This window comes from Rhinatrema bivittatum, chromosome 1, assembly GCF_901001135.1.
Source record: "Rhinatrema bivittatum chromosome 1, aRhiBiv1.1, whole genome shotgun sequence".
In the NCBI taxonomy this organism is placed as follows: domain Eukaryota; kingdom Metazoa; phylum Chordata; class Amphibia; order Gymnophiona; family Rhinatrematidae; genus Rhinatrema; species Rhinatrema bivittatum.
The window spans coordinates 571,415,954-571,439,506 of NC_042615.1; the positions used below are offsets into that span (position 1 = coordinate 571,415,954).

The window sequence follows — 23,553 nt, forward strand, 5'->3', positions numbered from 1 at the left end:
TTCACCTTTCTCCAATGGGAAAATTTACCTTTTAGCCCTACTCTTTGTTTTTTTTTATCTTTTAACTTGTTGGCAATCCTCAATAAGACACTGCCCCCATCCCACGACTTTTTAATTTCCTAAAAAGTCTCTCTTGTGGGACTTTATCAAATGCTTTCCAGAAATCCAAATACGCTATATCAACTGGCTCATCTTTATCGACATGTTTATTTATGCCCTCAAAAAAATGGATGACATGTTTAAAAGCCACCATCAGTGACACAACATGAACAAAAATGGATCCACACTCTAAATACAGTCTCGCCCCATGGACAAAATTTCAACAATGCTGGCCTGTGTTTTTTTTTGGCATCCTTTTAAGATTTAGTTATTTCCCCCCTTCCCTCCCTTCCCCTCCCTTTATCTTGCCCCTTCCCTTCCCCCTTTATTCCTTTCCCCTTCCCTTCTTCTCTCTTTGGAACTGTGAGGTCCGGTTTTACTCTAGCTTTCTGGTACACTTCTGCTACTGGTCACTTTTGACATTAATGACATCATCCATTGAGACGGGTCTAGTCTTTGACAGACAGCTGGTATTATGTGACTTGCTTTTGGCACCATTTCTTTCTTGGAATAATGTATTTAAATGTCACTTTGCATTCCTTGTTCTTGATGTATCATCTTATGCCATTAACAGCTGTACCCTTTGGTAAGTGATACTTTCCTGTATACTCCAGGTGTGACTGCTTTTAACTTAACTCGATCACATTTATAACCAGTTTATTCTTTTACTTTTAGAATTTAAAGAAATTTGACCCCTTTTATAAAATTCTTGGTAAGTTTGCTGACTTATATCCCTGTGTGGGCTTTCTGTTTATGTTGTCCCTTCAAATATATATTATATTCTTTGTTTTAATTTAGATGTTCAGTCCCTCCCGTCGCAGTTTCCCATGAAACACGGTCCGTGTTGGGGGACCATGTAATCTCTATTGAAATCTGGATATTCGATGATAAATCTGATAGTCTGAACTCATACTGAAAAATAAAAATATGGACAACTAAAATTGCTCCCTTGGCCTTGTGATTTATTTTTTAATCTAAAACCCCCAACATTTTTGTTAATATAGGTGTGCTTTAGGCTTAAAGCGGTTGGGAAACACTGTTATAGAGTATATGTGTTTAGATCCTCATCTCATATCCCTTTTGGTATTGACTCTGCACATTTTTGGGTAGCCTTTCTGTGGGCCATCTCCAGGGTAACCATACTATTTGTTGTGGTCCTGCCCGCAAGCCACGGGCAGTCCCCTACCTACCTTCCAGCTGTACGAGGCCAGCCAGGCTGCCGACATTGCTTCCAAGCGCGGCCCGGAGGCCGTTGCATTGTCGGGGCCTTCGCAGTCCTAGTGCCTCCGTCCAGCCTGATGCCTCCTTTCATCTTCGCGGCTGAAGCCGCCACCGCTGCTGCCTGCTCTTTCTTCGCGGCAGGGCTGCCGCCACCGCTCTCAGTCGGGCCTCCCATGCGGCAGGAATGCTGCCAATGCAACCTCTACTTCCTGCTTCTTCCTAAGGTGCGGGCGCGCGCCTCTCCTGCACATTTAAAGGGCCCGTGAGCAGTTCCCCACCTATCTTCCAGCTGTATGCAGCCAGCCAGGCTGCCAATGCCACTTCCAAGCACAGTCCAGAGGCCGTTGCGTTGTCAGGCTTTCGCAGTCCTAGTGCTGCCGTCCAGCCCGATTCCTCCTTTCATCTTCGCGGCTGAAGCCACTGCTGCTGCTGCCTGCTCTTTCTTTGCAGCAGGGCTGCCGCTGCCACCGCCACTCTTAGTCGGGCCTCCCACGCAGCAGGAATGCAGCTGATGCAACCTCTACTTCCTGCTTCTTCCTAAGGCATGGGTGCACGCCTCTCCTGCACATTTAAAGGGCCAGCTGTGGGAAAAGCCTGTGCCTTGATGGATCTTCGTTCCATGTTCTTCATGTTCCTGAACTTCGTCTCCTTATTGTCCCTGGTCTCGTCCCTCATTGGAGCTCCCTCATCACCTATCTTCTGCTCCTGATGTTCCAAATGTTCCGTGTCCAGATGTCCTGATGTCCCGTGTCCTAAGGTGCCATGTTCCATGTTCCTAATGTCTGATGTTCCTGCCTTGACTTCATCCATCTCATCTTCAGCTCTTCATCCAGTTCCCAGGTTCCTCGTCTGTACACCTTTCTTGGCTTACCATGTCGTAGCCCGTGACCAGCCCATGAGATGGCTGTGTAGGGCGCCTTGTGGTACAAGGCCTTCTTCTCGTCTGCAGCGCAAGCCTCCAGGAGACTTCTGTTTTTAATGCCTTGCTTCTGAGTATCCTGAGTCTTGAATATAGTCCCGGTCTATAGAGTTCCCTTGTGTCTGCTTCCATCCATGCCTAAGACTCTGCCAGAACCTGCTCCACTCCAGCGTGGCCCGCGACCAGCCACAGGCAGCTGTGTATGGCATGCCCCGGTGCAGGCTTCTACTGAATCTTCGCCATATTCCAGTCTCAAGTTCCACGTCTTCGCCTGGAGTCTGCTTTGTGTTCAGCGTGGTCCGCAACCAGCCATGGGCTGCTGTGTAGGGTGCGCTGTGATGCAGTTCTCACCCAGTACTTTCGCCTGACTCTTGAATCCTTGTCTGAGTCCTCTGAGTCTTCTGAGGTTCCTGAATCCTTGTCTGAGTATCCAAGTCTTAATCTGAGACTCTTGAGTATCCAAGCCTGAGTCTGAGTCTCCTGAGTAACCAAGTCTTTGTCTGAATCCTCCAAGTATCCTGAGCCTTTGTCTGTGTCTTCATGTTCCTGCCCTCAGCCTCCGTCTGGCCTCAAGCACTGGTCGTTCCCAAGCGGCGGGTCCGAAATGGCTTTCAAGTGACTGGAGGGCTACTCTTGAGATCAGCATGGTGTTGCTGGATCTCATTGGTGCGTGTAGGTCCAGTGGAGGGCCGAGCCTGCCTTGTTCCTGTTTCGGATAATCCTCGCCTTGTCTTCACGCCAGCCTCGCTCCTGCTCCACCCGTGCTAGTGCCAGCTCACCTCCCGCGGTGTGTCTTGGGGCTCCTCCCTGAGCCATGCCGCGGTCCAAGGGCTCACATCCTACCTTAGATGGGACCATGCCTCCAAGCTCCTATCAGGGCCTGAGGGTGTGCTCCGCAACACTATTTTAGAGATTCAGTCTCCATGGTCCACAGAAAGGCTACCAAAATGGAGCAGGGTAACACCAAAGGTCATATGAGATGATACAGAGTTATGCATTTTGTTGGTAATCTCCTTTTGGATTGCCTCTACTATGTCTATATTCTTTCAGAGTTACGGCCTCCAGAATTTGTTATTTTATGTTTATTATCATCTGGAGCAACTTTTTCTATGAACAATGTTGAAAGAAAAGTCATCAATAATTTGCAAATAATGCCATTTTATTGAACTAATTAAATTAAACCTAGAGACCAGGGTCAAATGATATTCCCCTTAACAATTTTAAGAATTAGTCCAATCAAAAGGCATCTCCAGCAATTTTGTTTGCTAGCATTTTATTTTTGTTTTTATTTACTTTCTGAAGCAAATGGCCTCCACTAACTGCTGTTCTTCCAGGCCTCTCCCATCCTTTTCCACTTATGTAGATAGGAAGAGAAACGTGAGAGGGAACGTGAAGCAGTGGTGCCACAGAGCTTCTAAAACTCAAGCATTCAGTCACTGCTCTTGATGCCAAAAGACAAACTGATGTCCCCTATTGAGTCCTACTAGAGGCATAGGATGAGCCAAGGCCTCACAGCATATTCTCCACAGGCTCTTACAGCGATGCTGAAGATTTGTCAGTAACTCTGCTCGAAAGGTGTCATTTTAGTTAATGCCTCAGATTAGATGGATTCTCACATGCTGAAGATCCTAGTAGCTTATATTCAAATAAACATCATATTATAAGCTGATACCATGTAGTCTTATTTATGTGAATGGGAGAAACCTCATTTCTCCCATTCACATAAATAAGACTACATGGTATCAGCTTATAATATGATGTTTATTTGAATATAAGATATAAGTATTACATCATAATTTACACAGTTCTTTCTTTACTATTGAAGATCCTAGTAGAACATTAAAAGCTTGAAGGACACAGCTAAGAGTGTACTAGAACCTATGACCTCAGGCATAACTGTGAAGTGCCACCCAATGTTCTCTCCTTGCCCCCTAAGGGACTGCAAGGACTGCCAGTCCTCCTCTTCTGAGAAGGGAGGCAGGTTTATGCCAATTCAAATTTAGATAGTTACAATGAGAACTTTTTTTATTAATAACATTATGTGAAAGAAGTAAATTACTTATTTGATTAAACTCCAGGAGGTATTCTGCTAATCAAATTGCCCAACCAACTAATGCATTTACTCGCTTGTTTTCTGATACATTTGTCACTACATGCAGTAGAAACTAAGGCAGCTGAATTGTTCCATTGTGACCTGGGGGTGGATGGGAACTTCTCATGGCAATTAAAAAAAAAAAAATCATTTGCAAAATACTTGCAGATGTGAAATTATGCTCTATAGTATAATATGTTGTGTACAAATTACCTCTTACTGTATAAGAGTATTACCACTATATATCTGACAATCTTGAAAATATGCACATGATAACACTTAGATACATATGAAGGGGGCAATATTCTGTCACTGTCTGGATTGCAAATTTAGGGGTGGATTTATCAAAATGCGGTAAGTACCACATGCGATAGCAAAAAGGGCATGTTTTATGCTAATGTAGCATTTATCACCTGTGTGATAAGTGCCAGACCTGTTGTATTTCCTGCATTCAACCACTGGGGGACCATTTTTGAGAGAGAGAGAGAGAGAGAGAGAGAGAGAGAGAGAGAGAGAGAGAGAGAGAGACTGGCCATAATATCATGGCCCATAGGCAGGTATTTGTATCCCTATGGTAGGCCCACCTAGAAACTCGAGGTGGGGATTAGGTACGAGTGTAGGGGGTTAGGGGCCACTTTAACATTCTACGTGACACCTACGAACAGAACAGTGGTCTCTTGTGAAGATTTGCTGGCCCTCGGAGTGAGGAAACTCACTCCAAGATGAGATTTGGGCAATGTTCTCTCAACCTAGCTTGATGTTACCCAGGTAGAGAGTCCATCAAGCTAGGTTGAGAGAACCTTGCCCAAATCTCATCTTGGAGTGAGTTTCCTCACTCCGAAGGCCAGCAAATCTTCACAAGAGACCACTGTTCTGTTCGTAGATGTCACGTAGAATGTTAAAGTGGCCCCTAACCCCCTACACTCGTACCTAATCCCCACCTCGAGTTACTAGGTGGGCCTACCATAGGGATACAAATACCTGCCTATGGGCCATGATATTATGGCCAGTCTCTCTCTCTCTCTCTCTCTCTCTCTCTCTCTCTCTCTCTCTCTCTCTCTCTCTCTCTCTCTCTCTCTCTAGCTGAAATCAGACTTACAGGAGACATCACAAATGGCAATGAAAGCTGATCACACATTTGAAAGAGGTGTAGTTATGGCTGTGCAATAGCTCTTTGCAGACAGGCTAACCCAGCCCACTCCTCCCCTTTTTGGAATTTGCATCGCACCATACGATATGGTGCGATTGCATGCGGTAAACACGTTTTCGCATGCGTTAACAGGGCTTTTCACATGCAATAAGCCCTTAACGCATGCGAAAACGCCTTATCGCATTTTGAAAAATGACCCCCTTAGCCAGATAAACTTAATTGGCTAACTTTGAAGGGATCTTCAGTGGTGCAGTTGCACTATTGAATAAATCCAGCTATCATAAAGATAGCAGATGCATTTATTTAGCTATCTTTAGGACCCTCTATGGCACAGCTAGAGTTAACCAGATAAGTTATCCGGCTAACTTAACTCTGCCCTGGACCTCTCTGTAATGCCCCTATATAATCTGGATACAGTGTAGCCAGATAAGTAGGGAGAATATTGAAAAGTCGGCATTTAGGTGGATAACTTTGAATTATCTGGCTAAATATCACTTAATATTGACCACCTAAGAGATACTCAACACATGGCACATTATCTTATAACAGTGAAAAGCAGTGACCACGGTCACAGCCACAACAGAGCTTTCAACATAGCAGTTTTCAGGACTGAATGGACAATGCCAGTTTTGTGCTTTTCTATAACAATTTGAGCTTCTTAAAAATATAAAGATTGTAATTTCTTACCCCATCAGACAAGACAGAAGAAACTGAGCAGAAAATGCAATATTTGTCCACTGCTCAAAAGCAATAGCCTACAAAAAAATAAATAAAATTATTACCGTTATCTACACATTCAACATTATGGTATCACATGAGTGCCAACATAGCTGTATGTATAACGTTCACCCCCCCAGTTTTCAGGGTCACATTCTGGGACAGGCATTAAAATCTTCAACAGCAATTCTGTAACATGTTTGCATACATTTGCATAGTTTTGTTGCACAGGAGGTGGACCCCTGGGTAGAGGTGAAGTTGACACTACCCGCAGGGCAAGCCCTACAGGTCCCCACCGTCGGCAGGCAGAGCTGGCTGACTGACGGAGGCCGGCTGGAGCTTCGCCAATACCAGCCCCCGCCCCCCCTCCCCCCGTTCCCCGCAGGTTGAGTCCTCGGGTGCCGGGGCCAGCTGGTCTTAGGTAGGCTTCCGTCCGAGGACTCCCAGGGTACGATGTCGGGATCAGCCAGAGGTCAGCAGTGGTAGCTAGAAGAGGAAGATGAGTCCAGCCTTTTAACTTTACTTCACAAATTCCCCACACCTTATTGAGAGTTTGATCATTCCCTTGTAGGCTACAACCAGACATATAGTGAATACACTAATACATCTAAAGGACCCTAATTAGACACATTCCTATTCCCACAGCAAACTAAAACTTAACTAGGAACTGAACAAATTAGAGATGAAGGCAGCGGCCCAGCAGCAAGAGGGGGGCCTTCCAGTCTTTTCAATCAAGTGTCACGTGTATGATTTTTTACCCACCGGTGAGAAGTTGTACATGTGCATGCGATGCAAAGAGCTCCTGGCTCTCAGAGAACGAGTCCGATCTCTTGAGGCTAGAGGGGCAGACCTGGAGGAGCTGAGGCAGACAGAGAGGTATATAGATGAGACCTTCAGGGACATAGTAGCCAAGTCCAATCTTCAGACTGACAGCCCTGGTGCTGCCTTGGAGGAAGAAGGTCTCATGAAAGGAGAGCATCAACCTGTTGCAGCAGGAAAAGATCTTGTAGCAAGGACCTGCTCTCCAGGTGATGCATTGTCCTCTCGCACCAAGGATGCATCTCCCAGGGCTACTGCCCAGGAGGGAAGGGTTAGGTCGGCCATCATAGTTGGTGATTTTATTATTAGAAATGTTGACAGCTGGGTGGCTGGTGGGCGTGAGGATTGCCTGGTAACATGCCTACCTGGTGCGAAGGTGGCGGACCTCACGCGTCACCTAGATAGAATTTTAGACAGTGCTGGGGAGGAGCCGGCTGTCATGGTATATGTGGGCACCAACGAAATAGGAAAATGTGGGAGGGAGGTTCTGGAAGCCAAATTTAGGCTCTATAGGTAGAAAGCTTAAATTCAGAACTTCAGGGTAGCATTCTCTGAAATGTTCCCTGTTCCATGTGCAGGTCCCCAGAGGCAGGCAAAGCTCCAGAATCTCAATGCATGGATGAGATGATGGTGCAAAGAAGAGGGATTCACTTTTGTAAGGAACTGGGGAACCTTTTGGGGAAGGGGGAGTCTTTTCTGAAGGGATGGGCTCCACCTTAACCAGGGTTGAAACAGGCTGCTGGCACTACCTTTAAAAAGGAGATAGAGCAGCTTTTAAACTAGAACAAAAGGAAAGCCAACACTTGCTCACCAGTGCATGGTTCACAGGGAAGTATTTTCAAAGGATACTAATGTCACATTAGAATTAGGGCATCCCGACAGTGAGGTTCCAATAATAAGAAAAGTAGTCCAAGTGCCTGTAATTAATAACTCACCAGAGCTAAAAGATTCCAATTTATCCCTATCAATTAAAAAGCAGAATAAAAATACAAACAAAAAACACACTGAAATGTTTGTATGCTAATGTCAGAAGTCTAAGGAGAATTAAAATGTACAGCAGCAAATGATGACATAGACTTAATTGCCATCTCAGAGACATGGTGGAAGGAGGATAACCAATGGGATAGTGCTATACCAGGGTACAAATTATATCGCAATGACAGAGAGGAGAATCTAGGAAGCGGGGTGATGCTTTATGTCCGGAATGGCATAGAGTCCAACAGAATAAAGATCCTGCATGAGACTAAATGCATAATCTAATCTTTATGGGCAGAAATCCCTTGTATGTTGGGGAAGAGTATAGTGATACGAGTATTCTATTGTCCAATGACCTGGCCAAGAATGAGACGGACATGTGAAATGCTAAGAGAAATTTAAAAAGCTAACCAAATTGGCAGTGCAGTAAAAATGGGAAATTTCAATTACCCCAATATTGACTTGGTAAATGTAACATCAAGACATGCTAGAGAGATAAAGCTCCTGGATAGAATAAATGGCAGTTTTATGGAGCAATTGGTTTTGGAACCGAGAAAAGAGGGAGCAATCTTAGATCTAATTCTCAGTGGAGCACAGGATTTGGTGAAAGAGGTAATTGTGGTAGGGCCACTGGGCAATAGTGATCATAATATGATCAAATTTTAATTAATGACTGGAATGGGGACAGTAAGCAAATCCATGGCTCTAGTGCTAAACTTTCAAAAGGGAAACTTTGATAAAATGAGAAAAATAGAAAAAAACTGAAAGGAGCAGCTACAAAGGTAAAAAGTGTGCAAGAGGCATGGACATTGTTAAAAAATACCATCTTAGAAGCACAGTCCAGATGTATTCCACGCATTAAGAAAGGTGGAAGGAAGGCAAAACGATTACCGGCATGTTTAAAAGGTGAGGTGAAAGAGGCTAGTTTAGCCAAAAGAACTTCATTCAAAAATTGGAAGAAGGATCCAACAGAAGAAAATAGGATAAAGCTTAAGCGTTGGCAAGCTAAATGTAAGATATTGATAAGACAGGCTAAGAGAATTTGAAAAGACGTTGGCCGTAGAGACAAAAACTTTTAAAAATATATCGAAAGCAGAAAGCCTGCGAGGGAGTCAGTTGGACCGTTACATGATCAAGGTGTTAAAGGGGCACTTAGAGAAGATAAGGCCATCGCGGAAAGATTAAATGATTTCTTTGCTTCAGTGTTTCCTGAAGAGGATGTTGGGGAGATACCCATTCCGGAGAAGGTTTTCATGGGTAATGATTCAGATGGACTGAACCAAATCACGGTGAACCTAGAAGATGCTGTAGGTCTGAATGATAAACTGAAGAGAAGTAAATTACCTGGACCAGTTGGTATACACCCCAGGATTCTAAAGGAACTCAAAAATGAAATTTCAGATCTATTCGTAAAAATTTGTAACCTTTCATTAAAATCATCCATTGTACCTGAAGAGTGGAGGGTGGCTAATGTAACCCCAATATTTAAAAAGGGCTCCAGAGGCGATCCAGGAATGTTGTGTCCGTCGGTTCCCGACACCCTCCTTACCTCTTTGGCGCCTCCCTCTTCGACCGCGGGAAGATTGGCTGCCGCGGCGTCCTTCTGCCGAAGTCCTCCGGCGTCCCCGGACCAGCTAGATGCTGCAACCCACCATGTTTCCTGGAGGCCTAGGGACGTGCGCGTGGCGCGGCCCCGATTGAAGTACCGGCGATGGCGCGAACCTCAGGGGCGTCTCCCTGAGATGACGTCACCTGCGACGGATATATAAGGTCTTAGAATTTGCTAACAGATTGAGTTAGCAATGGTTTGGGTTACTTTACCTAAGCTACTCTGCCTCCTCAGACTTACCAGGAGTACCCGCTCCTCGTGGGCCTCACTCTCTCCTTTGTTTTTCAGGTGACAGTCTGGAACCAGTACTCGCTCCTCGAGGGCCCTAGTTCCCAGACTTGCTCCATATTCTCTTCAGCCTAGAAGTAATCACTGCCAACTACATCAGTGAGTTACCATCGCTCTCTCAGAGCTTTCCCTGGAACCAGGTACTCGCTCCTCAAGGGCCTATGCATTCCAGCTCCTGGGCTCCTATGAGACATTGTGTGAGTGTTACCATCAGGTTCGGTACATGAACTCTGCATACCCTGCCTACTCACTATAATTCAGTTTCTCTACAGCTCAGCCTCCAGGGATCGCTGTTCCAGTATCTGAGGGACTACAGCCCAGCCGGGCATTCCAGCTCACTACTGCCACCTCTGGTGGTTCAGTATACTGTCTAATAAAAGAACTAGTGTGTGTCTGTCTCCTAACTCTGAGCCTGACTGGTGGTCCCTCTCAGGATCTTCCCCCGGGGGCGTGGTCATCTGCCACTGGTCCAAGGATCCACCCACACTCTCCTAAATAACAACAGATTGTTAACTCCTATCTGATTGCTACTCCCAACAGATAGCAGCTCCCAACAAATTGCTAACTCCATGGATCCGGCACAACTTAATGCCTTGCAGGCCATACCGGGCCTGGCCCAGCGCATTGTGGAGCAGCAAGACACCTTGGAGAAACTTACTGCAGCATTTCATCAGCTACACACACAGAAGGCTCAAGGCACAGCCTCCAACCAAGAAGGTCAGTCACCGGAGGTAACTTTGAAGACTGCTGTACCACTGGCGGCTCCAATCCGCTTTTCCGGAGAAATCTAGAAGACCCTGGGCTTTTTGAACCAGTGGTGCATGCACTTTGCCTTACAGCCGTCTCTATTTCCTACAGCTCTCTCCAAGACTACCTACATCCTTTCATACCTGGATGGTAGGGCCTTGTCTTGGGCATCTAACTGTTACGTTCTCCTCCTCCTGAGGGAAGGAGTTAGCAGTCTGATACACCTTCCTCCTCCAAAGGGGAGGAGTTAGCAATCTGCTGTCGCTCACCCCGCCAGGAGGGCGGAGTTAGCAAGCTGTTCTGCTGTTCTCCTGAAAGGGGAAGGCGTAGTGATATGACATGACCTGCTCCTCCAGAGGGGAGGAGTTAGCTATCTGTAGATCTGTTAGCGAACTGCTGTTAGATGCTCCTATAAGGAAAGGAGGTAGCACTCTGATACCAATCTGTTAAGGAGTAGCAATCTGTTATGGATCAACTCTCCAAGGAAGAGGAGTTGGCAATCTAGTATAAGAACACTCTTCTGAGGAGAGGCGCTAACAATAGGTATATAGTACTTCGCTACTGAGATAGCAATCTATCATGCCTCCGTAACGGAGTAGCAATCTGTGTATATATAAGCTGCTGGCAAGTCTCAAGTAAGAGTAGTAGCTGTCTATATAATACTTCCATGAGCGGAGTTAGTGGTCTGTAGTGGTTGGCTCCCACAGGGTGACAATAGTGAAAGGAATGACCACTTTGAGGAAATGGTGACTCCCTGGGCTGATGGTAAATGACAGCGCCCCCAGGAGATCCTGAGAGGAACCACCGGCTAGGCTAGAATATGAGATAAACACAATAGTTCTTTATTAGACTGGAAGCTGGACCACCAGAGGTGGCAGTAGTGAGTCGCTGTGTTTGGCAAGGCTGAAGTCCTTCTAATATTGGAATATAATCTCTGGGACGCTAAGCTGTAGAGAGAGACTAGAAGTAGTGAGTAGACAAGGTATACTGGATATAAGATGGTACCCTCACAATAGTAGATGTCTGCAATGGTCTCTATGCCACAGAGAGTCTTCAGTACATTCAGGAACAGGAGCCGTAGGCGAGCACTGGTTCCCACAAACAGTCTGTAATATGAACTCACAATTGTTGTATATGAAATGGCTTCTAAAGTAGAAGAGAATCTGTAATAGATTCTAGGAACATGGGCCCTCGTGGAGCGAGTACCGATTCCTATGTAATAGAACTCACTGTGTTCACGTCCGCGATCGCTTCCAGGCAATGAGGAGTCTTCCAAGTGTTCTGGCAATCTGAAATCAAGAAGAGAGAGCGGAGCCCCCATGGAGCGGGTACTCCTGGTAAGTTTGAAAAGGCCGAGCAGTGGAGAAGGCTTCCCCTCGCTGACTCGAATCGTTGTTGCAAGTATCGTGGACTGCCGAAGCAAGTCCTGTTGGAGTTCCTTGCTAACTCGTTAGAAGAAAGAGCAGGGATGTAAGGACTTGGAATCTCCAGTCTGGCTCAGAACAGCCCCCACACCGATGTCAGAGGCGTCGACCTCTACGATGAATGGCTTGTTGGGGTCCGGATAACATAGGCATGGTTCCATGGAAAAGGCAGTCTTTAAATCTTCGAACACGGAAATGGCCTCCGCAGACCATTTAGAAGCATTGGCCCCTTTTCGGGTCATTCCAGTCAAGGGCACAGTTAAAGAAGAATAGTTCTTTATAAAGCTTCTATAGTAATTGGTGATCCCCAAAAATCGTCTCAGGGCCTTCAGGCTGGTAGGTTGGGACCGATTCTTGATACTTTCCAATTTTTGGGGATCCATCTGGAAGCCATCTTTAGACACAATGTAGCCAAGAAAAGGCACAGAGTCCTTATAGAATTCGCACTTGGATAGCTTGGCGTAGAGTCGGTGTTCTCGGAGTCTTAGTAGAACTTGCTTGACGTCTTCTAGATGAGTAGACAGATTCTGAGAAAATATCAGAATGTCATCTAGGTACACTATGACACTCTTGTAAATCCCGCAGAATGTCATTCATCATGTTATGGAACACAGCGGGTGCGTTGCACAGGCTGAAGGGCATTACTAAGTACTCAAAATGACTGTCTTGGGTGTTGAAAGCCGTTTTCCACTCGTCACCACTGCGAATCCGGACTAAGTTGTAGGCTCCCTTCAGGTCAAGTTTCGAAAATATCTTGGTCCCCTGAAGCCGGTCAAACAGCTCTGAGATTAAAGGCAGGGGGTAGCGGTCTTTAATCGTAATCTCATTCAGACCTTGATAGTCGATACAAAGACGTAAGCTTCCATCCTTCTTCCCCACAAAGAAGAATCCTGCGCCGGCTGGCGACTTTGAAGGTCTAATGAAACCTTTCTGTAAATTCTCCTCAATGTACTCGGACATAGCCTTATTCGCTATTGCAGAGAGTGGATAGACACGTCCTTTAGGAGGTTCCGTGTTTGGTTTCAGCTGAATGGCACAGTCATAAGATCTGTGTGGAGGGAGGATTTCAGCAGCTTCTTTGGAAAACACATCACTGAATGATGCGTATTAAGGCGGCAGTCCTGCCATCACTGGAGTTGTAGGCATGCAGAGAACAGGAGAAACTTCCTTGAGGAAACTGCCATGACAACCTGGGCCCCAGCGGGAGAGTTCCAAGGAGGACCAGTCGAATTGAGGCTGATGCAACTGCAACCAGGGTAACCCCAGAACGATAGGGTGCATGGCCTTCTCTAACACAAAGAAGGGAATTGTCTCCGTATGGAGGGCTCCGGTGCGAAGAGTCACTGGTTCAATGCGACAGGTCACATCACCGGGCAAAGACTCTCCATGGATAGATGACAAGAGTAGTGGAGCTTCTAAAGTAACGAGGGGAATCCTCAAATTTTCCACTAGGCGTTGAAGTATAAAGTTGCCTCCTGCCCCCGAATCCACAAGGGCAAGAGTTTGGATTGTAGACGGTCCGCAAGTCAGAGAGAGCGGAGGAGAAGGCGTGGTAAGGCCTAAGAACAGTCCTCCTGCAGGACTTAGGCCCGTCCATTTTCCGGACGAATAGGGCATGTTGGGACATCATGACCAGCTTGTCCACAGTACATACATAAGCCATGCCTCTTCCAAAGTCTTTTCTCTTTTGAAGTCAAATGACTGCGACCAAGTTGCATCGGTTCTTCTCCACTTGCAACAGGTACTGCTGGAACCATCCGAAGTACAAGTTTAGCACAAGTCTCCTTCTGAACCAGTCCTGTAGTAGGCTTGAGTTCTTTCACCTTATCACGAAGCCGGTGGTCAATTCTAGTAGCCAAAGCTATTAGTTCATCCAGCGAGTCAGGTGTCTCACGAGTGGCAAGCTCATCCTTCAAGCGGGTATTCAGACCTCTGAAGAAGAGAGCTTTAAGGCATCTAGGTTCCCAGCATAATTCTGTAGCAAGAGTCTTGAACTCTATTGCAAAATCAGCCAGTGGTCGGTTGCCTTGCTTCAGGTCCACCAGGTCAGAACCAGCAACAGTCACTCGAGCAGGATCATCAAAAATGGATTTAAATAATTCCAGAAATCCATCAATATCCTGCAGGATTGGATCCTTACGTTCCCACAGCGTTGAAGCCCAAGACAAGGCCCTTCCATCAAGATAAGATAGAATATGCGTAGGCTGTGGGGAAGTGTGCAGGCTGCAAAGCGAAATGCATGCAGCATTGGTTTAGGAAACCTCTAGTTCTTTGAATCTCTCCAGAGAAACGAACTGGAGCAGCCAGAGGTACCATAGTCTTTATAGTTACTTCAGGTAACTGACCTTCATTACTGGAAGTAGCGCCTTGCATCTTCTGTGCTTGTAGCTGATGAAATGCTGAAGTGAGTTTCTCCAATGCATCTTGTAGTTCAGCAGTGCGTAGGGCCAGGCCTGGAATGGCCTGCAAGGCATTGAGCTGTGCCAGATCCATGGAGTTAGCAATCTGTTATAATTAGTGAGGTTTGGGTGGACCCTTGGACACTGTGGCAGCTGACCACGCCCACGGGGGGCAGTCCCGTGAGGGGACACAGGTCAGGCTCAGTTTAGGACACACAAACACAGAGATTGATCTTTTATTAGACAATGTGGTGAAGCCACCAGAGGTGGCAATGGTGAGCAGCAGAAGTAGCCTGGCTGGGCTAGTATCCCTCAGGTGCTGGAACAGCGACTCCTCCGGTAGCAGTGCTGTAGTGGAAAGAACTGAGAATAATGAGTACAGTGGAATATACAAAAAGCCCCAGTATGGAGAACCCCAGGATAGGGAGAGCAGGCCCTCGAGGAGCGAGTACCTGATCCCTGAGATCTGAGAGGCTTGAAGGTAATGTACTCACACAGCAGTTCCACGTAGGAGATGGCACTAGGGCTGGAACGAAGGCAGGCCCTCGAGGAGCGAGTACCTGGATCCAGGGAACAGCTCTGAGGTGAAGATGGTAGTACTCACTGGTATTGAAGATAGCAAATTCTTCCAGGCAGAAGAGAAGGTAGGAGCAGGCAGCAAGTCAGGGAACATGGGCCCTCGAGGAGCGAGTACCGGTTTCCTGATAGCGACCTGAAAATCAAGTGAGGCCCCCAAGGAGCGGGTACCCCGTTAGCATTAAGAGTCCAATAGAAGTTTGGAGAGGCAGAGTAGCTGGGTACGGAGAGCGAATCCCATCTGTAATATTCCCCTTGCTAACTCAAAGGCTAGCAAACAATGTAGGCTTTAAATATCCGGGCAGTGACGTCATCACAGGGGGACGCCCCTGAGGTTCGCACCAAGTAGGGAATAAGAGTGAGGGCCACGCGGCGCGCGCGCCCTAAGGTACCAGCGGAGCATGGCGGGAGGCAGCGCCCAAGCCGTTCCGGGGACGCCGGAGAGGACAGCAGGCAGATGCCGCGGCAGCCAGGCGTCCATCCATAGCGAGAGGAGGTGCAAAGAAAGAAAGGCAGGCGGAGTGAAGCCATCGGGAAGGGACGGTTGCAACATGCCGCAAATGCAGTTGAAGCAGGCCTGTCCACCAGAAGCATTTCCCAGCAGGGGCCTTGGCCTTGCACAAATGCAGAAATGCAGTGCTAAAGAGCAAGGGAGCTTCAGTGTGCAAGCTACTGAAAGAGAGAAGAGAAGCCTGAAACTACCACCAGTAAGGATGAATGCTGCTAGAGAATGGGAGGGAAGGCAGATTCTTGGCAGGGTGGGTTAGGGGGAGAGAAGAACATGCTAGACAGGAGACGGGTGGAGGAAGAGATGGGGATGCTGCTGAGTGGATGGGTAGGAGAATCTGCTTAATATTTTATTGTCCTGGTTTCTGTCCACCAAAATAAACTCCAGTATTCACCTGGAAAAATAATGGGTCATTTTTTTTTTCAACTGATTTTCTCCTGTTTTTGTTCTTGTCTTAATAAACTCTAATAAATTCCCAGGAAAACTAAAGAACTATAAAAACTGAAAATGAAGGTCTCTCTAGGTATATTTTATTTTTGTGAGAAAGGGAGGAAAGTGCTGTAACTTGTTCTCTCTCTTGTCCTACCACCCTGCCTTCTTTCTGAGGTAAACAATCCAAAATTGAGCTGTCCGATTCTTTCTGTAAAAAAGTGACACATTGGAAAATTGCAAGCAGAATAATTACTGCAGGTGGTAAGATTGCCATCTAGTGGATGTTTTCTTCTCTCTCTAGGTTTAGAACAACAAGTGATGACTGCAAACTTTGGGGCTGAGGCAATAAAATTTGCGGAAAGTGGGTGCTGACTTTTCAGCGCCCGCAAGGGGGGCGCCATGCAATAAACAAATTAGGGGGCCATGCTAGCAAGGAGGCGCTAGGGTTGCAAGCGTGACCTTAGCGCCTCTTTGCTAACGCGACCCCGCAGTTACCGGTGGTCTGCTGGTTATGAACACCGATGCCAATAAACTCGGCGTCGGTTTTCATTACTGCAGCCGGTCAGTTATGAAAACTAATGCCGAGCATTTCGGCGTCAGCCTTCAAAGCGGCCGGCAGAATTTTTTTTTCTTTTTTTTTTTAACTTCAGTGCACTCAGCTATTAACGCCTGCTCCAGGCAGGCATTAATATCTGAGCGATAAATGTGCGTCTGAGACGCATATTTTTTTTTTTTCATTTGGAGTGAATGAGTAATAGCCTCATTCACATGCATTTGCATGTGAATGAGACGCGTTAATAGGCATTAATCCCCCTATTGCATTAGGGGGTGGATTAGCGCCTATTTAACCCGCTTTTGACAGCAGGTTTAACAGTGCGCTCAGCTGAGCGCACTGTATTGCATCGGCCCCTTTGAGCCAAGAATAGATAAAGCTAGAACTGCCACAAAGACGGTCACCACCTCTCTCTCCACAGAAAATCATTATTTCCATGCTTTATTCCCTTTAAAAAAAATGTTAAAAGGACAATTTCAGAGCCATTTACGTGGGCAAATTAGTAAAAATTGGTTGTTTTAAAAAATTGCCCTCCTCAATATGTCTAAAAAAAGTCACAGTGTGGGGACAAACTGCATACGTTTAGCTGCATCCAGAGAGTGTTCTTCAGGCTATCTTTTTGTTCAAGGAGGAGGAGAAACATCACAAGCCATTGTTAGGCTCCCTATGTTTTCATCAGTTACTTGGGGTGAAATCAGCAGCACTGCACCAGAGAAGGAACCTGGTGAGAAATATGTGTTCCCTCAGCTTTTGAAAGAGGAGCTGATAAAACCAACTACTATTTCACTCAACTCTATTTGGGACGCTTTTCAGGCATTACATTCTAACATTTATAATCAGATGGCACCAGTATACACATGTATGGGAAAAATGGACACACGAATTGAGAATATGGAAAAGGAAATTGTTGTTGATAAAGAGTGCATTTCTAAAATTAAATCAGATTTGGGGAATTCTTTAGCCTTTCAAAATGCTTAAATGAAGGATAATCATATATTAAACACTAAATTAGAAAATATGGAAAATACTTTAAGAGGGAGAAATCTCCGGTTTATTAACTTTTCTAAGAGTCAGTTCATATCACCGAAGGAGATGTGGAAGAAATATATGGTAGAAATCCTAAAGATCCCAGATCAGGCTTTACCAGTAACTTCAAGAATTTACTATATTCCATCTAGTAAGAATAAAAAACCTATAAATGGTAAAGAGAGCAATAGCACTCCTATAATTGACCCCCTACAGTTAAATTTAACTGAAATATTGGAAACTTCCCAGAAAGATCAGATTACTGCCGCTACTTTAGTGGTTTCATTCTTGCTAGAGGCAGACAAAGAATGGACATTAAAAATGTTTTTCCGACATAGATTAGAGAGCTTCCTTGGTCTTAAGGTAAATATCTTTCCAGACCTTTTAAAAGCTACTCAAAAAAGAAGAAAACAGTTTTTGTTACTAAGACCCAGAGTTATGGAAATTGGAGCCATGTTTTTGATTAAATATCTCTGTAAGTGCCTTATAAAATACCAAGGAATGTCATATGTCTTTTTCCAACCTAATCAGCTCACAGCTTTTCTAGTGGGTAAAAATATCCTACCAGGAAGTTCCTCTCCAATTGAGTGCTAAGTATGATATTTAGTCTGCTAATGAGAAATAACGTACCTAAATATTAACATGTAAGCTTCTTTTTCATTAAAATGTAAATTGTAAGTTACAATTTTCTTTTCCTCAGGTTCAAGTCTTGTGATCTCTTATTGTGGACTTTGATTTGAGTTACGAATAGTTTTGGATATTTGAATTTATGATGAATCAATACCTTTATGTTAGTACAATTACTATGATATATTTCTATTTTCAAACAAGAAATATGTTTCTTGATTATATGTTAAACTTTATAAAAAATAAAAATAAAGGGGTGGGGTGCTAGACAGGTGTAGTACAAAGAAAGGAAAGGAAATTAAAGGTAAGACATAATTTCTCTTTCCTCTTCCTTCTACGTCACCGGTCTGGAATCTATGGGAAGTATCAATGCCCATATAAGGGTGGGTGGATGACAATCCCACTTTTAAGACTGAAGAACCAAAAAGAAGGTCTAACCTGTAAGGCTTCACAAATAGCCCTAAAGTAGACCTAATGGCGGCCTTGCAAATCTCCACTGGGCTTACTATACTACTTTCTGCTCATGATGAAGCCTGAACCCTCGTAGAATAGGCCCTGATCATTTCTGGCACGTGCTTCCCCTGTAACAAATAAACAGAGGAAATTTCATTCTTTAACCACCTAGCAATGGAGGCCTTTGAGTTTGTCTCTCCCTTCTGCAGACCACTGAAGAGGACAAGCACATTCTCAGACTTACAAAAATCTTTAGCCCTTTCCCGATAAACCTTTAAACACCTTTTGACATATAAGAATTTCAGCTGCTCTAATTCTGCCCTACATTCATCTTTACTAAACACAGAGAGAACAATCTTTTGATTCATATGAAAAATAGTGACTTCCTTTGGTAGAAACACATCTCTTGTGAACCTTAAAAAAGGTGACTGCCAGACAGAACAAAGACTGCAATTCTGAAATTAATTTGGCTGAAGTAATAGCCACTAGAAAAACAATCTTTAAGGTTAACTCCTTTATAATTGACAGATTCAAAGGCTCAAAGGGAAATACGGACCTAACTGGTGAATGTACGTGTTTTACTCCACTGAGAAAACATGAAACATCCCTTTGGGAAGATATCAAGCTCTCCCTCAAAAATTTGAAATGCACCTTTAAATAATTCAGGGCTAATCCTTTATCTATTCCATCTTGTAAAAATGCAAGAATATCTCCTATCTGCGCACTCCAAGGTGATAAATTATTTTGCTTGCAAAAATCTTCAAAAATGCACATTGTCCAATCACCAAAAAGGAGTATCCTTTTTTTTTTTTTTTTTTTTTTTTTTATACTAACCTTGCTCTTTCAATAACCAAGCCGTAAGTGAGATATGCACTGGATTCTCCATTTCCACAGGAACCTTAAGCAAATGTCCCCTGACTTGAGGAAGACATATAGGCTGATCTCTTAACAGCCTCCGTAGATCTGATTACCACAGTCTTTGTGGCCAGTCTAGAGCCACTATAACAACTAATGTTTTTTCCTTTTCTGTTTTTCTTAGCACCCATGCTACTAATGGCCAAGGTGGGAAAACATATAGCAGCCTGTTTCCTTTCCAACTCTGCTGCAAGGCGTCTATTTCTTACCCCCAGTTTCACTCCATCCTGGCCCGACGCTGTGAACCAGCACACATGGCAGGGACGCCATAAGCAGATATATCAGGATACCGGCATTACACATGGCAGGGATGCCGCTGACAGACCCCAGCATGGCGTGTCCTCCTTAGGCATGTGTGCCCATCACCTCTCTATATTTAAAGGGACTGCAGCAGGAAAAAACCCCGCAACGGGATGTGAATCGTTTTAGGACGATTAAAATTATCGTCCGATAATTTTAATATCGTCTTAAACCATTATGGAACACAATACAATACAGATTCTAACGATTTATCGTTATAAATCGTTAGAATCGTGAGCCGGCACACTAAAACCCCCTAAAACCCACCCCCGACCCTTTAAATTAAATCCCCCACCCTCCCGAACCCCCCCCCAAATAACTTAAATAACCTGCGGGTCCAGCGGCGGTCCGGAACGGCAGCGGTCCGGAACGGGCTCCTGCTCTGAATCTTGTCGTCTTCAGCCGGCGCCATTTTCCAAAATGGCGCCGAAAATGGCGGCGGCCATAGACGAAAAAGATTGGACGGCAGGAGGTCCTTCCGGACCCCCGCTGGACTTTTGGCAAGTCTCGTGGGGGTCAGGAGGCCCCCCACAAGCTGGCCAAAAGTTCCTGGAGGTCCAGCGGGGGTCAGGGAGCGATTTCCCGCCGCGAATCGTTTTCGTACGGAAAATGGCGCCGGCCATACGCGTACGGAAAATGGCGCCGGCAGGAGATCGACTGCAGGAGGTCGTTCAGCGAGGGTTCCGGCGCCTCGCTGAACGACCTCCTGCAGTCGATCTCCTGCCGGCGCCATTTTCCGTACGAAAACGATTCGCGGCGGGAAATCGCTCCCTGACCCCCGCTGGACCTCCAGGAACTTTTGGCCAGCTTGTGGGGGGCCTCCTGACCCCCACGAGACTTGCCAAAAGTCCAGCGGGGGTCCGGAAGGACCTCCTGCCGTCCAATCTTTTTCGTCTATGGCCGCCGCCATTTTCGGTGCCATTTTGGAAAATGGCGCCGGCTGAAGACGACAAGATTCAGAGCAGGAGCCCGTTCCGGACCGCTGCCGTTCCGGACCGCCGCTGGACCCGCAGGTTATTTAAGTTATTTGGTGGGGGATTTAATTTAAAGGGTCGGGGGTGGGTTTTAGGGGGTTTTAATGTGCCGGTTTTTCGATTTTTCGATTTTTAACGATTTTTAACGATTTTTCACGATATTTTACCCCCCCAAACGGCAACAATACGATTCCCTCCCCCTCCCAGCCGAAATCGATCGTTAAGACGATCGAGGACACGATTCACATCCCTACGCAACATGCTTCAGCAACAGGTTCCACTACATAGAGTAGACCATGTGGCTTCAGCATCTGTCTTCAGTCCTGCTTGTCTTATTTATTTATTTATTTATAATCTTTTCTATACCGTCGTTAAGCGGATGCCGTCACAACGGTTCACAATAAGGCACATAATTTCATGTTTCTTCAATGTGTTAAATTCTAATAACTAAACAGGTGCCATCAAATACTGTAACATAGTTTCATATTAATTATTACTTAGCGGGTGTGATAAGTCATGTCTACTTCTATCTATATCTCTACCCCAGCTTGGTAATGTGATTCTGAGACATTACATCCTGCAATCCTCTACCAATTACTAGACCCAGGTAGGCAAGTCTGGTCCTAAAGCACCGCAAGTCCATTGCATGCAAATGCAACTCAATCATATTCATTGTAGATATCCTGACAACCCAAGTGGCTTGCAGCATTCGAGGACCGGGAATTACCAATTACTGTACTAGGAGATAATCTGACTTCCCAACTCTGGGGGCCACCAAAGAACATAACTGCAGATCCCTCCTCTAAGGCTAGACCAAACCCAGACCCACACATTAAAATCACCCAAAAATCAAATAATATCCCAAATCATTTCTCTCCAAATGGAGTTAGTTATGTCTTTATATTGTATATGTGCAGATGGTGAATGTTTTATACACTATCTTTAAATTCCCAAAACTTAATCTTTCAAGTTTGGGCTATCTTCTAATAAGATTTAAAATTTGGCTTTACAATTCAGAGTGATTTCAGAATGAGCTACACAAGAACAAGAAGAAGCCTGAAAAAGTTTTGAAGATGATCAGATTAATATTTTTTGTTCTTGTCAAATTTGAAAACTATTGAAGCATAAGTTCAAAAATTTTGCACAATGACTTGGAATGGGAATGGCATGTCCACTGATTAATTGTCAGGGAAATAAAACCTTCAGACTTCTCAGAAAACTCACAAACAGGTAAAAATCATAATTAAATACAGAAGTGCCATTAGACCCATGACTATGCTGGTGCTACCACACCACCATAATCATCACAATGAATCAAGTACAGAACAGGATTTAATTTAGGAGGCACTGGATAGAAGCAAGAGAATTTAAATAGTAGTGCCCCTTGATAACATTAACACAGTGCTTACCTGCTGTAGCTCTCCAATAAAGAAACTGAAAATAGTGGTTGGAATAATCATAAAACTTGCATTGTAGAAAAGGACACCATATTTGCCCAGCTCCTGTTAACAGTTAAAAGCATCTGTTATATAATTGAAATATGTGTGTATTTATTTTAATTGTATGCTTAACATTCAGAAAATATCAAAGTGTGTAACAAATTTAAAATACTATACCTGTAAAGTATACCTGTAAGGACCCTTTGCAAGATATATACTTTTATTTCTATATATTTCATTTTGCCTTTCTAAGTTTATAAAACTGAATCCATTTCATAGAGGCAGGCAACTTCAGCCTACAGATGTGTTCTGTGATATAAGGACATATCCAGAGCCACCTCCTCTTAGCTCAAAAGTTATAAACAAAATCAGAAAACTGAAGGGGAGGAATAGAATGGGTCAGTAAGATGAATCTGAGTTTAGCTGCATCAGATATTACACACAAATTATATTATACTAGAATATGATTTGTCAGCATGAAGCAGAGAGACCTGAGACCTGTACAAGATTCCAGTACAGCATGAGAAGATGTCCAAACAAGTACTTGTAGGTATAAAGCACAGGAAAGTGCTGTGGACATTTTGTTAAACAGACCATGATTACAATTAAGGTCTGACATGGACAGTCTTGCCATCCAATCAGATTTGAAATGAACTCTGGCCAATTGATAACAATTTATTGACATTCCCTCTGATTGTCAAAAACACTCATAAGATATCTGGAAGGCCAATAATTGGAAATCTGTGAACTGGTTAACCAATGAAAGAGGCCTAGCACCAGATATCAGCCACTTATCAGCCAGATATTGATGATGACAAGATAAATTCCACTCACAATGACTGGATGCAAAATCTTCAACATAAGAAGTCTAAACCAAGAAGACTGCAATGGATAATAGGAAGTGCTGGGAGCACAAGACATCACAGAGTCCTGGCAGTACAATGGTATGCTCTGCTAAAGATTTCAATTTGGCCAGATTTCTGAGGTAGCTAAACTTCAGGTGATATATTGTAAATCTTAGATGAGGATAGCAAGTTTAAGTAATAAGCTTTGTTAATAAATTTTGGATGAATTTCTATATTAAAGTGATAGCCCAGAGCTGATAGAGAATTTAGAAAGGGTGGGGTCATCTAGCCTATAATTGATTTGTTCATGGAACAGAACCTGGGAGGTGGGGATCCACTAAGTGTTAAGCTGTATGTCAGTTGGGAACCTGGGAGGTGGGGGTTCACTGATGGTTAACCCATTTGTATATTACAATTATAGATAATTTAGCCTAGAGATTAATTTG

The 23,553-nt window shown here is 44.6% G+C and overlaps 1 protein-coding gene across 3 annotated transcripts in view; it reads right to left on the minus strand.

The window, feature by feature from the left end:
* The window catches only part of SLC35D2 (solute carrier family 35 member D2), a 188,342-nt gene that overhangs the window by 31,336 nt on the left and 133,453 nt on the right, over positions 1-23,553 (minus strand). For all 3 annotated transcript variants that reach the window (XM_029617737.1, XM_029617729.1, XM_029617744.1), the window contains 2 exons: positions 22,233-22,325; positions 6,169-6,236 (listed from right to left, as the gene is read on the minus strand). In XM_029617737.1, coding sequence (XP_029473597.1) covers positions 6,169-6,236; positions 22,233-22,325 — 161 coding nt within the window. The remainder of the gene's footprint in view (positions 1-6,168; positions 6,237-22,232; positions 22,326-23,553) is intronic.